Source organism: Emydura macquarii, unplaced genomic scaffold (genome assembly GCF_026122565.2).
Source record: "Emydura macquarii macquarii isolate MOO-44397 ecotype Brisbane River unplaced genomic scaffold, CSIRO-AGI_Emac_v2 contig_3348, whole genome shotgun sequence".
NCBI lineage: Eukaryota > Metazoa > Chordata > Testudines > Chelidae > Emydura > Emydura macquarii.
Genome location: NW_027133485.1, coordinates 5,955,229 through 5,968,675, shown reverse-complemented (window position 1 = coordinate 5,968,675; position 13,447 = coordinate 5,955,229). Strand labels below are relative to the sequence as shown.

At 55.2% G+C, this 13,447-nt stretch overlaps 3 protein-coding genes across 3 annotated transcripts in view; 2 read left to right on the top strand and 1 right to left on the bottom strand.

Moving 5' to 3' along the window:
• Positions 1-82: 82 nt before the first annotated feature.
• TSSK3 (testis specific serine kinase 3) lies at positions 83-2,909 on the bottom strand. Its single transcript, XM_067533869.1, has 2 exons — positions 2,765-2,909; positions 83-744 (listed from the first exon to the last, which is right to left on the bottom strand). Exons 1-2 carry the CDS (start codon positions 2,907-2,909, stop codon positions 83-85), a joined length of 807 nt encoding a protein of 268 aa, XP_067389970.1.
• A 1,542-nt stretch (positions 2,910-4,451) lies between these two features.
• On the top strand, positions 4,452-6,992 carry FAM229A (family with sequence similarity 229 member A). Its single transcript, XM_067533914.1, has 3 exons — positions 4,452-4,506; positions 4,606-4,743; positions 6,758-6,992. The coding sequence occupies exons 2-3, from the start codon at positions 4,625-4,627 to the stop codon at positions 6,858-6,860; spliced, it is 222 nt and encodes a 73-aa protein (XP_067390015.1). The 5' UTR covers positions 4,452-4,506; positions 4,606-4,624; the 3' UTR covers positions 6,861-6,992.
• A 4,632-nt stretch (positions 6,993-11,624) lies between these two features.
• The window catches only part of KPNA6 (karyopherin subunit alpha 6), a 30,689-nt gene continuing 28,866 nt past the window's right edge, over positions 11,625-13,447 (top strand). Inside the window, exon 1 of the mRNA XM_067533917.1 lies at positions 11,625-11,732. Coding sequence (XP_067390018.1) covers positions 11,729-11,732 — 4 coding nt within the window. The 5' untranslated portion in view covers positions 11,625-11,728. The remainder of the gene's footprint in view (positions 11,733-13,447) is intronic.

The window sequence follows — 13,447 nt, the reverse complement described above, 5'->3', positions numbered from 1 at the left end:
CCAAGCGTCACATTAAAATATATGTAAGCATTTTGGAAGCAATCTGTCCCCTTTATTTGGGGAGAGCATGACATGGTCTTTATCAGGAGTTTGCCAGCCATGGGTGCCAACCAACTTCTTCGATGGAAGGTCTCAGGATCATGTCTGGTTCCAAGAGGCTTTTCAGGAGATCCTGGCATTCGTCGGAGATCTCCAGGTGCCCAGGAACGGCGATGCCTTTCTGCTGGTGGCACAGCATCTTGGGGATGTTGGTGTCATCAAAGGGGAGGCTAGCGCACAGCATGACGTACAGGATAACGCCCATGCTCCAGATGTCCCCTTTCCGGCTGTCGTGGGGCACGCCCTGGAGCACCTCAGGTGCAGCGTAGGCGGTGCTGCCGCAGAACGTCTGGCTCAGCTCCTTGCGATTCTTTGGGAGCAACTTGGCAAATCCAAAGTCCGTCAGCTTCAAGTTGAAGCCTTGCAGTAAGGCGTTCTCACACTTCAGGTCCCGGTGCGCCACCCCACAGCCGTGGCAGTAGCGGATCGCATCGACCAGCTGGCGGAAGAGCACCTTGGCGCGGCTCTCGGGCAAAGGACCTCCGTGCAGGACGCAGTCGAAGACGTCCCCGTCTTCTGCCAGCTCCATCACCAAGTAGATCTTCCCGTCGGCCGACTCCAGCATCTCGTACACCCGAATGATGTTCTTGTGATCCAAGCGCCTGACAATCTGGAGCTCTCGAGGCAGGAATCTCTGGATAAACTCTGAGGAGAGAGAAGGCGGATTCATTCACGGCACAGGAAATCTCAAGGGAGCAGCTAGCTACAGAGAAGGGTGTCTATCCTCTTCCATCTCTCATGGATGCAGTATCTCTCTGCAGTGACTGGGGTTATTGGCCATTCAATGGAGATTACCTTTTAAAGATCCTTCCCAGCGGGGGCCCTTGTTTGTCACAAACCGTGGCTGAAAGGATGAGCTTTCCCATTCAAACCCCCGAGAACGTGGGTGGTTGTAAAATGATCACAGGGTAAGCTCTGTAACCCTTATTTATTTTCAGTTGGCTTCATGGATTTTTTTAGGGCCAGGAGGCATCATTTTGAGCCTCTCGACCGACCTCCTGCATATTGATTTCACCCCATAATTCCTGCATCCAGCCTCCTCCCTTTGTAGCTGAAACAGAGCTGATCTTTCAACTGATAAACAACCACAAACCTGCAGAACTTACACCCCCTTAGCAGCTCTCTGCTTTCCACAGGGAAAGCTCCGTTTTAATGGATTTACTCTTCTTTGCAATGAGGTGTAGGTCTTAGAATCCTTTATCTGATTGTGGCTTTAGTCTAGGAGCATAGATCTGGCCAAGTAAATCCCATTATGTGCTATAGGAGTGATCTGAAAGGCACTGCACATACTCCAGCCTACGACCTTGGTGTGCTGGCTTGAAGAGGGGCTGGGCTGAATTCTTGTACACACACTCTACAAGGAAAACTGAGCCATCCAAATGAATCCGTCCCCCTTTGCATCCATTGAGCTACCACACCACCCCCAAGGCAGTGGGAAGACAAAGAGCGGGAAGTCTGTGAAATGCTGGTATCAGACCCCACAAGAGAATTACAGAGGCCAGAGGGGAAAGTCCCTGGCCTTGGAGGAGTTCAGGAGAGACCATCTTCCCCTAGGAACTCCTCTCCTATTTAACTTGTAGTTTAATAGCTCCAGTAGGGAAACCTGAAATGTGTTTGATTAGGACAGTGGGTTAGGAATTAGAAGTTTGTGGCAAGTCACCATTCCTCCACTGATGAGGCGATAACGGGGAAGACGATGTGAGAAGATTCTCATGGTACTTTTCAGATAAGTTTTCCCCTCCAGAGGGTTTTTGTGCATAAGGGGAAAAGTAGGCCCTAAGCAAAGCGGTGGAGATATTTGGTTAGGTGCGCCGATACCTTGATGCCGGACAAAGTACAAGAAGACTAGTTCGATCAGGAATTATTTGGGGGGAAGTTCTCTAGCCTACGTCATACAGAAGGTCATAGATTGCAAGGCCAGAAGGGACCACTGTGCTTGTCTAGTTTGACCTCCCCTATACCATTGGCCAGAGAACATCCCAAAATAATTCTTAGAGCAGAGCATTCAGAGAACAGCCACTCTTGATGTTAAAATGGGCAGTGATGGAGAATCCACCCCGACCCTAGGTAAATTGTTCCACGGGTTAGTTAATTGCACCATTATAAATTTACACTTTATTTCCAGTCTAAATTTGTCTAGCTTCAACTTCCACCCATTGGCTCATATTATAACATTTTCTGATAGACTCAAGAGCCCATTATTTAACATGTGTTCCCCATGTAGGTACTTACTGACCTGTGATCAAGTCACCCCTTAACTTTCTCTTTGTTAAGCTAAATCGATGGAGCTTCTTAAGTCTATCACTGCAAGGCAGGTTTTCTAATCCTTTAATCGTTCTCCCGGCTCGTCTCTGAAACCACTCAAATTTATCACCATCCTTCCTGAATTGTGGGCACCAGTACTGGACACAGTCTTCCTGCAGTGGTGCCAAATCCAGAGAGAAAATCACCTCCCTCCTCTTACTTGAGCGTCCCCTGTTGATGCATTGCAGGATCCCATTAGCTTTTTTTGGCCACGGCATCACAGTGGGAGTTCATGTTCAGCGGATTATCCACCCTGATGTCTAGGTCAGACTGGAGGATCACAGCGTCCCTTCTGGTCTTAGAATCAATGAATATTCCCCAGCCATCTAACCCCGAACCCTCTCCCAGCGCTGCCTCTTACCTTCCGGGCCCCCCATTTTATCAATAATTTTAACTGCCACTTTCTGCTGGTGCTTTTTTGAGAAAGCCTCTTTCACTTTGGAGTACGTCCCCTCCCCAATGGTCTTGCCCAGCTGGTAGCCATTGGAGAATAAAAACTCCTCCATTTCCTCTCTGAATTGTGGACTGGTCATTCTCTCAGGTCATCATGTAGATGCTGTGAGATGACATCTCTGTGCTCTGCCTCTCTCCCTGACCAGGGCCTGCAGTGGTTGCAGCCCTGGAGGCTAGATCATTTTCCTGCCTAGACAAAGTCCCGTGATGACGGGGGCAGCTGGGGTGGGACATTTTAAAACTTTCAGCCCCCATTATGATGTAATCTTATGTTGCACGGGTAAAGGGGTGGGATTTGCACCAATCGGGGGGCGAGCACCCCAAATGGACAGTTACTTTACCTGTCCACAGCCCTGAATTGAGTCACTCCAGGCAGTGATGGGATAAATCTCCAGAGACCTATTGGTGGGGATCGTGGGTAAGGCACTGCTAAAGCATAGCATTACACAGGCTTTGGCATAACGACCAGACCCCAAATATGCCCCAACTTGCTGCTGTGTTGTGACTAAATGTGCAGATCTGACCCAGGTTTTCAAGGCTGGATCCAAGTGAATTTGAGAGCAGAGGTGGTAGTGGGGGGGGCCCAGGTGTCCAGACCAGACTGCAAATGAATAGAGGGGCTGGGATGTCCGTTATTTGTATCGCATAATGCTACTTCGCTCTCCCATAGCACTTTTCATCCGTAGATCTTGGAGCGCTTTACAAAGGAGGTCAGTATAATTAACCTCATTTTACAGATGGGGAAACTGAGGCAGGAAGAGGGACGCAACAACTTGTCCGTGGTCACCCAGCAAACCAGTGGCAGAGCCAAAAATTTAACTCAGGTCTTCTGAGACCCAGTCACTAGCCAACAGTGCTGCCTTTACCTAGGGATCCTTTGTCCTGGGCATTGTGCAGCCAGAACAAGTGACAGTCCCCGTCTCAGAGTTCACAATCTGAGTGTGATCAGATGGAGCTGGCAGGTCAGACAACGCGGCAGGATGGCTTTATCTGTTTCTTGGTTAGTTTCAGTTTACTGGACAGGCTAAGAGTCCAGGCTGAGGGGCTACCCCAGATCCTCTATAAATCCCACATTGGATCCGCTTCCAGGAGAGAGCAAAGACCAACCCCAAATAATCTCTGATCTGGGCACACTCAAGGAAGGGCCCTCCCTGTCATGGGACTGCCGCCTTTCGGGGCAAACCTGGGGCTGGCAGAGGCAGCTCCTCTGTTCACTTCCCCAGGATGGTAGGGCTGTGAGCGGAGACTAGCCTGGATGAGAACTAGGTAAGTCTATGGTGTTGCTGCCCCTGCCCCTCCTGCGGGCCAGGATTCTCTCATTGGTTCCTTGTACTCCCCCCTCTGGCACGTCTTGTCTGATACTTAGACGGGAAGCTTGCAGAGGCAGGGCCTAGCTCTGTTCTGTTTGTACAGCATCTTGCCCAGACAGGATCCAGGACTGGGAGTCCCAGGTGGCACCACAATCCAAATAAGTGGCGAGAAGGTCATTCCCTGCCACTCCCGGGTTGTATTGTGATGTAAGAGCTGCCCTGCTGTGTCACAATGCAGCAGCCTCCGTGCCTCCCGCTGGCCCCATCCCATCTTGCCCTTTGCACTAGGCACTGCAGGCTGCCAGGTTGACTCCTGGGAACCCTCCTGAGCCTTCAAGAGGTGAGACTGGGCCAGAGAAGGGGGCAGGGGCGTAGCTGAGATTCTGGGCTCAAAGTGCCCAGTCTCACAGGCTCTTACGTTGGCCCTTCTTTTACTCAGACAGGTCTGGGGCTAGGACATGAGCTCCCAGGAGACCCCACCAGCTCGGAGATTTCCCATAGAGGCAGGCGATTCTCCCAGCCTGGCAGCTGCTCCAGAGACCCAGGAGCCAGTTGCCACTGAGCACACTGCAGCAAGGTAAGGGCACCTGCAGGAGCTGTCATCGCTGCCCAGCGGTGCCCCGTGCGTGGGAGGAAGGCATACGTCGTCCAGAGCTATAGGATGGGGACTGGGGTGCTTACTTCCTGACCCCAGTTAGCAATCACGTCATGCTCTGAAGCATGAGAACTGATGCACCTTCTAGGCCTTCCTCTGGATGCTGTAAGGGCAGCTGCTGTGCTCAGATGTGGCTATGAACGGCTCTCCTGTGGGACAGTCTGGCTCACCCACTCCCATGTCCTGCAGCAGCGAATTCCCCAGGAAAGAGATGCTTTCTAGCCCTTAGAAATAGGAGTCTGTTGCCCTTTTAATCTTGCCAAGTGCCCCTCTGTGGTTGTGTTACCGGGCAGCGTGAATCAATCAAGTTCCCTTCTCTCTCCCTTTCACTAACCTATGCACCTCCTCCGAAGCTCCCCGGCTGCAATCACACCAGGCTGTTCCGCCCAGAACACGTTGGGCTTCCGCAAAGGGCCAGGGATTAGCTGAGAGGACTGAGCCCTCTCAGGGCTGTGTTCGGGAGCCAGTAGAACCGCACCCCCCTGCCCCCAGCCCGCCGTGGCCTCTGGCCTCTACAGATCAGGCTTTGGGGACAATGAAAGCAGCGGCTGTCGTCCTCTCAGCCCAGTTCAGTGTCCCAGCGAGTTTCCTGCCCTATGCCCAAGGAGAAGGAAAGGAAACCTGCACCCCCCCAATACCTGCTCCCCGCTCAGTCAGTCGGCTACACCATTCCGGAGAGCACCAGCAGGGCCTGCCTTGGAACATGCAGCCAGGCTCAGAGCCGGTTGGTCAGAAGAGTTTGTAAAGAGAACTGGGTGCCAAACCGATTTTCTGGTTCGCCAGCAATTCCAAAGAGTCAGACAGCATCGTTTTGGGTCAAACAGACGCTTTGTTTTGCTCATGACCGTTTTGATCATTTTAAATAACGTTACAGGAAATGTTGACGTGCAAAGTGGTTCCGCCCTGAAAAGTTCGAACCTTTCCTTTAGACCAGGTCAAAACGAAACGTCTTGTTCGAACCAAAACGATTTTTTTTTTAACTTTTTGGACGATGCCAGCGAAGCAGAAAAATCCGTTTTGCATTTGTCTGAGTTTGTTTCGGTTTCTTCCCCACCGAAGCCACGTGGCGAAACCGCCCGGAATTCACAGCATGGTTCAGTGTCACAGAAGCTGCATTTATCACCAAAACAAAAAAAACCTGGGTGACATTTTTCGCCAAGCTCTGTCTAAACATCACAGGGTGGGCGTGACTGGACCCCTTTTCTCCGCTGGCCTGGTCTTTAATCGCTGGACAATGACCAATACTGTAATTTAACACCCCATCTCTATGGAAACAGGTCGGTCCAGCTGTACCCTTAACACCTCTGTGGCTGTACCGTGCCCTTTGCCTCTCACTAGTTTATAATATTGAGTGCGTGGCCCAGGTTGGGCATTTCTGGGCGGTGAGCGACTGGCCCCTCCCCATGCTGACTGAGCTCCCTGCCTGGAAGGGACTCTACCATTACTGCCCAGCGCAGGTCTCCTTCCACTGATTGCCAGCCAGCAGAGCTTGGCACAAGGCCTCGGTCGTTATCGCTTCGGGCACCCAGTCTCTGGGCAGGATCTACGTCCCGGCTAGGACTGAATTCGCCACTCAGGGCTCTTGTTAAGGCGAGCGATTGGGGGTTGTGTCCTTGTTCCACCAAGCGATTCCTAAGGCAGAAAATTCCTGCTCCGTGCTGCTAGCAGCTGGGCCCCGGGTCTCTCTCACAGGGAAGCTGGACGTGACAAAAAATGTTTCCTTTACGCTTCCCTTCCTGCAAACAGCCAGAGCCCAGGAGCACTGAAGGACCCTTCGTGGAACAGGATCACTTTGTCCTGTTCCACTCGCCGCCCTCGCCAGAGGGGTGCTGATCCCTGCACAGCCGGCCTAGGCCTCTTGGGATCTGCACCCCTCATGGCAGCTTTGCACGGCCCTCCTGGGACGCTGGCGTAAACCCTCTCTCTCCTTGCGCAGGCAGCTGAGAAGATGCCCAGGGTGCCACTGCCTGACTTTGCCCAACGTTCCCATCGACGTTTACATTGCCATGGGCGGGAACGGTAGGCCCCGGACCACCTAACGGTTGCCCCGAGTCGGGCTGGAGTGCTGACCCCCCCACCGAGGTTGTCGCCCGCAACACCCTGGCAGCCGGAGACCAGCGAAGGACGCCGCCACACAGAACAGTGACGCACATTTTAATAAAAGGACATCTTAGAAGGTTTCTGCGGGCGTCATTCCTGCGCGGCGGCGCCACTCAGAGCGCTGCCCCGCCGGTGGGGAGACCGGGACAGGCCCCGAGAGCAGGACTTCCCCCCCGACTCTTGTTGCAGGATCGCAGGGACCCCCTCACTTGGGGTGGGGGGGGAGGGGTCACAGCAGAAGAAGCAGTTCAGGCGGGGTCTGCAGAAGGGCGTCACTGCATTACTCTCAGCCCGGCAGAGGATGCTGTGCGCCTAGCTCATAATGAAGTGGTGGCACGTGCTCCCCCGAGGTGTATTCCCCCACCCCCCAGAGTGGGTGTCTCCTCCAGCGCCAGCTGTGGGGGTGCAAGGGAGACCTGCCTATCTCCTCCTCCATTCCTGAGTCTGACCCAGCCCAGCAGGTTGGTGGGGAGGGCCGGGGGATGGCTCACGTGGTTTTGTTGGCGGGCCTGAGCTGGAGATGAGACGCTTTCGGAGGGGTTTGAATTAGGGGAGGGAAAGAGGCTGGATGTGGGAGGAGGTGGGGGCGGGGGACGAGAGATTGTGTGGGGTGGGGTTGATTTTGCAGGGGGGAATAGATTGTGCAGGGGCTAAATAGTAGCTGGAATGTGGGGTGAGCTGTGCCCTGGGGGAGCCCTGCTCAAATCCTCTCCCCTCCACAGGCTCACTGCAGAACTTGCTTTGGCATCCAGGCTAGGGGGACCAGATGTCCCGATTTTATAGGGACAGTCCCGATATTCTGGGTTTTTTTTTTTTATATCGGTGCCTATTCCTCCCCCACCCTGGTTTTTCACACTTGCTATCTGGTCAGACTAATCCAGGGGGAGAGAGCAAGGCAGAGGAGGCCCTGGTGCTAAGTGTATGTCCTACACAAACTGCTTCTCCCAGGCTTTTTCAGCCACCGCGGGCAGGTCTGGCTGCTGGCAATGGGTGGAGTAGGGAGGGGGCAGCGGTGGGGTTGCACTGCCCAGCATGTCCTGGACAGGAGATGTGCCAGCACTGCCTTTCCCTCAAGGGGGCACGTGATGCCTGTCACGTCCAGCCTCCAAAGTCACAAGACCTGCCTAGCCCATAGGGTGTGCTCTGCCTGCCGTGCCTCTGTCCTTGGGAAGTTCGAGGCCAAAGGGAAGAAGAGGATTTGCCTTCCTCTGGGACCCAGCTGCGTCTCCCACAGCCCAGCAGAAGCCGCCCTCCTGGTGCCCTTTGAATAACTCCGAAGAGTTGATTGAAGGGCACCTGTGAGTGGCTGGTGCCAAGAGAATCTCATTCCTTCCATCCCAGGCTGGGGAAACATCCAGGCTGGAGCCAGCCCAGGTGCTGGCCGAGCTGACAAAGGCTCTTTTACCTGCAATCTTGGCTCGTATTTAATTTTGTAGAAACAATCAATTGGGCACAAAGAGCAGAGTGAATTCAGCCGCTGCCGCCCAGCCGATTGCAGGCTGTCTGTGGCCTGGGGAAAGGGTCCCTTGTGAAGGGAGGTCCCCTCAGCCCTCTCCTTTCCCAGCTAAGAGCTACCCCTTCTCTCCTTTCTCTGGCCTCACTTGCCTTCTTCCCAGGCTGGGTGCGCCAGAGCCAGCTGTGCGGGAAGTCGCGACCTCAGCTGCTGGAGCATTTGTAGCCGGTGACAGAACGTGCTGTGCGTCACTTTCACAGGGATGCAGGGAAGTAGGTGGTCGCGGTGGATTTTTCCCCGGCTCTACCAGCCTGGAACTAGCTGATCTTCTGCTCTGGGCTGCCATAAACCTGGGCGCTTAAGCCCTGCTGTGTTAGGCCACTCAACTGTGAGAGTTCACTGCGTGCTGGGCTCTCTGCCTTCTATAGCGCTGTGCCCTGTGACGCCTGCCCTTCGACTCGGAGGAACCGAGGCATGGAATTGATCTTATCCCTTCCTGCCAAAGGGGATGTCTTCGTTCGTCACGCCCCTGAACAAGCTGGTTTTGGGGAATGGTTGAAGCGAAGGTGGACCTGGGACATGTCTTTGCTTTAATCCAGGGCTAGCCTGGGGTTGTGGTTTTAATGTTTAATCTTCAGTACGCAAGGGGGGGCTGCGTCTCTTCTGCCTTGCGCCTGGGACAGACCCTTGCAGCTGTGCAAAACGGCTGTAACTAGCATTCCTGGAAGCATTTAAGTGCTTTGAATGCGGTTAAGTGAATATTCAAGGTGAAAGGCCGGAGCGAATCAGAGCCCTGGACAACCACTGTTCTTGGCCTAAGAAGCCTCCATTGAAGATAAAAACCAGCTGTGACATAAACTGACTGTACATATGGAATTACCAAAACACTCTGCCCAAGGACCACTTCAAGTTTCTCAGTATTTTTGGCTGAGGATTTGCTGCTGTTCCTCTCTGATTCCTTCACTGCCCCTCCCGCCCTTTGGCCATTGCTGGGCAGGGTATTTAAGTGGGGCCCTCTCTGTGTGTTTGCCCTGAGATAAGAACAGGATCCTTGGTCTCCAGGAGCTGCAGAAAGAGGTGGATCAGAGAAGAGAGGCCAGCCTGCCCCAGCTCACAGCCCTTTGTTTTAATCATTAGCTGCTTAGGGATGACCAGCCACAAGTTCAAGGGAGGGGACGCTGACTTGTGCTCCCGCAATCTGCTGGTAAAGTTTGCTGGATCTCCCAGGCTGTTAACAGACAAGGTGCAGAGCTGAGCAGTCCAACAGGGGCCGGCTGGCATATAGCACAGACAGAAGATGCCACCGAGGTGGGGCTGGGGAGCCCACGCTGTCCCAGGAACCGTCAGCGCTTCCTTGGACACAACCAATCTGTCATTGATTAAGGATGTCGGGCGGGTGGAGTTCTACCTGGTTATTGCTGCACAGAGATCGTGCTCCTCTCCGTTGGCTCTACGTAAAGAAGGGTGCGAGAACCAGGGTGACTAGATGGCACCTTGGCCCCCAGCCCTTCTCCTTCCATGTCCAGTAGAGCCAGAGGAAGGATCACCTCAATGCTGATTTCTTCAGGCGAGGGCGGGGAGAGGGAAGTGTCCCCAGCCATACTATGAATCATAAAAGCGAAGGACTGGAAGGGACCTTGTGAGGTCATCTAGTCCAGTCCCCTGCACTGATGGCAGGACCAAGCAATATCTAGATCATCCCTGACAGGTGTTTGTCGAGGGGAAGGACCACGTGGGTTGTATGTGACTCATCCTTTGCAGAGCCATGACAAAATTAAAGCCCTTCACTGGGCGTGGCTGAGCAGCCAGGGCTGGAGAGACAGGCTGACAGGCAGTGGAAAGATGCAGGCAGCAGCTGTGCTTCATCAACAGGGGAACCATCAAAAAAAAACCCCGAAGCCACCAAAAAAATCTAAGAGTCCGTGGGCAGGAGGAGGAGAGCTTCCTCCCATGCAAGAGGAGAGGGCAGGTCTGAGAGCTGGGCTGTCTCCTTTATCTCCTCCCCCCAAGGCCTTATCCCACACCCCTCTTCTTTTAAAAGGAGAGGACCACAACTGGGAAGGTGCTGCCCCCTCCATCTGTTCTTGGAAAGAATTTTAGTCTGTCCGGGTTCTTATACAGCCCTCCTCCCGGTAGTATCTGAGCACCTGCCGGTCGTGCACTGGGAAAAGCAGGATCTCATTATCCAGGGCTGTCAAGCTGGTCTCTGCCACCAGCACTAACAGCATGGATAGTTATTACAGTGAATCAACAGGTGGGAAGGTCCCCAAACCCTCCAGCTTCTGCTTTCTGCTCAGCCTGTGAAGGATGGCGAGTCTGACCCTGGAGCAGAAAGTGGTTCTCCAGTTGGGCTGTGTGCCTGGCCATTCACACTCCCGCACTGTTAACAGACTGACTCCAGTGTGAACCCGGGATTGACTTGTATTAACTCGCTATTGCAAAGTGGCTAAAGGCGGCGTGAATGTCGGGGAGGCAAGGAAGCCCTTGGACGTGCAACCCCACACTCAGGGTGGCGGCAGCACCTGCCTTTCCTTCTTTGTGCCTTTGGAACCTGCGGCAGGTCAGAATATTCAGCTCCTCCTGCTTGAAATGAGCACAGGACAGGGGAAAAGAAGGGATCTTCGTTCTCATACAATCCTAGATGCTTCAGACACACAGGGCCAAAGGCAGTTGTGGTTTAAGCAGGGGCAATCCCCATGGACTTCAGTGAGAGCTGGCAGCAGCTGGGCCAGCGTGACCTGGGGTATGCACAGGCCAGGTCGGGAGAGAGCTGCAGCCTTTTCTGCAAAGCTTCGTGCTGTGGGACTAGCTTCAGGCGGGTGAGAGAGGCCAGGCCCAGGCTGTGCAGAGGGGGGTGCAGGTGAAGGGGAGGTGCTGGATGGCCTGACTCCGCCAGCCGGGTCCAGTCGGGAACTGGGGGCAGTGGGATGTCAGCCAGGGCTGGCGGGGCAGGAGTGGGGGGGGGCAGGGGGCAGGGCTGGCGGGGGGCAGGGGGTAGCGGGGGGGGGGCACAGGCTAGACCCCGGGTGGTGGGGGGCCCTGGGCTCCCAGCAGCAGCCGTCCCCCCCATAAGCCCAGGCCTGACCCCTTGGGCTGCTCTATGAGCCCCTGGCTCCGGCTGGCGTCTTGTTCCCCGGCCGCAGGGGGGAGCCCGGGAGCGCAGGCACCTTCCTTCCCTCCTCTCCCACCGCCCGGTCTTTACCCCTTTAAAGGGCGGGGCGCATGGTGGGGAGGTTTGTCCCTTCCCGGCCACCATTCCCCGTCCTCCCTCTCTCCGCTCCCCCCGCCCCCGCCCGCCATATTGTGGCCGCCGCAGCTCGAGCCGGAGCCTGAGAGGAGCCGCCGGAGCCGGAGATGGGTGAGGCGGGAGGCCGGGCGGGCGGGCGGGGAGGCCGCCGCTGGCCCTGCGCGGTGCGGCGTCCAGCGGGGGAGGCTCCGCCCGGCGGGTCCGGCCGCCCTGGCCCTGCCCGGGGCCCCGCTCGCTGGGCTCGGACCCTGCGCCCATCACCCGGGTATCCGAGCGCCGGGCCGGCCCCCTTCGCGTCCCCGCCCGGGGGGGTCTGTCCCGTGCGGGTCGGGGGGGCTCTTCCTCCCCGCCCTGGAGCCCCCTTCGGGTCCCCGCCTTTCTCCCGGGGTGTAGGGGCGTGTCTGCGCCCTGCCGCCCCCAGCCCCGCTCTTGGGGGCGTTTCCTTGCTCCCGGGGGAGGGGGCGGGGGGGGGCTCTGGCGCGGGGGGGGGGCGCGGCCGGTCTTTGACTCCCCGCGCGGCGGCGCGCAGAGGCCCGTGTGTCGGGGCCGGTGACGAAGGCGGGGCTGGAGGGTGACTCCGGAGCGGGTCTGGGGGCCGGGCCGCCCCTCTCGGCTCCCCAGAGATGCTTCTGCGTGTTGAGGGCAGATTGCTTGGCACGGCTCTTCTTCCCCCGCCCCGCCCGCCTGTCTGTCTGTCTGTCTGTCTGTGTCTGGATGGAAGCTGCACCCCCATCGTAGTGAAGCAGCATCAGGCATGCATGGGGGCACGGATGCTGGCGGGGTGCAGCTGGAGCCCCTGGCCTGGATGCTGTTGGAGGGGCTGTGTAAGCTTCCTGGGGGAATGCGATCTTGGTGCAGCCTGCTCTGTAGGAGATGCACAGAAAACCCTTGATCTTCCTCAGAACCGTAGGGGTTTGCCCCAGTGCCCCAGCCAAAATGTCCCCATCCTTTTATTTTAATTCGTCTGTTGGCTGGTATCTTCCACCCCGGAAGTGGCTGCACTTCAGATGTATTACCCTTTTCATGTAGAAAGGAAGGTGCTGTATTATTCTCCTTTGAATGTTGCATGGTAAAGAGTACTTGGTTGTTGGACTCCTTCATCAGCAATGTTTGCAAGAGAGGAAACAGACAAGCACAGTCATTCTGCTGTTGCTGCAATGATTTTTGGATAACAGGATAGTTTGTCAACCATGGGCATATTTGCCTGGCTGGTATGCCAGCCATAAAATGCACTGGATAGGGAGGTATTTCTTTATCTCTTGACACTTATAAAATGTGCTGACCTAACCAGCTCTCTGGAGCTGGGCAATGTCTACTTGCATGTCTGAAAAGCATCCCGCACACTGTGGCTTCTGCCTGAATAATACTCAGGGTGTACATGTGAAGATTCAAACATAAGCTACTCACTATCTGCCACTTTCTGCACAATGCTGCTAACCAGTCCCTTCCCCACTCTCATCGAATAGATGAGCCTTATACACTTCCTGAAGGTCAGGGGACCAATTCTCCCTACTCAGAGGCAACCTACTAGCTCTGTGTGCATTTTTACCAAAGTCCAGTTCTGAGGCAAAACTTCAGCTGTGTGTGTGGGATCAGTCAGGACTGTTTCCTAGTGACTTACTAGGGAAGATGTCTTGTGGTAGTTGGGAGTGAGACTTAAAAATGCTTCTCTGTTCTGTAGATCTATGTAATCTCCTTGAGAGAAGCAGGCTGCTGAGCAGGGGCCTGTATAGCTCTGCACATCTTCACAGATGACTCTTTGTGCCCTGGCCTTGGTTTCATGCTAACTAGCAACAGCTGTTTGAATGTGAGTGTTGCTTGCAGGT

Coding starts and splice junctions, on each gene's coding strand:
- TSSK3 (XM_067533869.1), bottom strand. CDS start 2,909: ATGGAGGAGTTTTTATTCTCCAATGGCTACCAGCTGGGCAAGACCATT. Junction 745..2,764: donor TAAAATGGGGGGCCCGGAAG/GTAAGAGGCAGC, acceptor CTCTCTCCTCAG/AGTTTATCCAGAGATTCCTG.
- FAM229A (XM_067533914.1), top strand. CDS start 4,625: ATGAGCTCCCAGGAGACCCCACCAGCTCGGAGATTTCCCATAGAGGCA. Junction 4,744..6,757: donor ACTGAGCACACTGCAGCAAG/GTAAGGGCACCT, acceptor CTCCTTGCGCAG/GCAGCTGAGAAGATGCCCAG.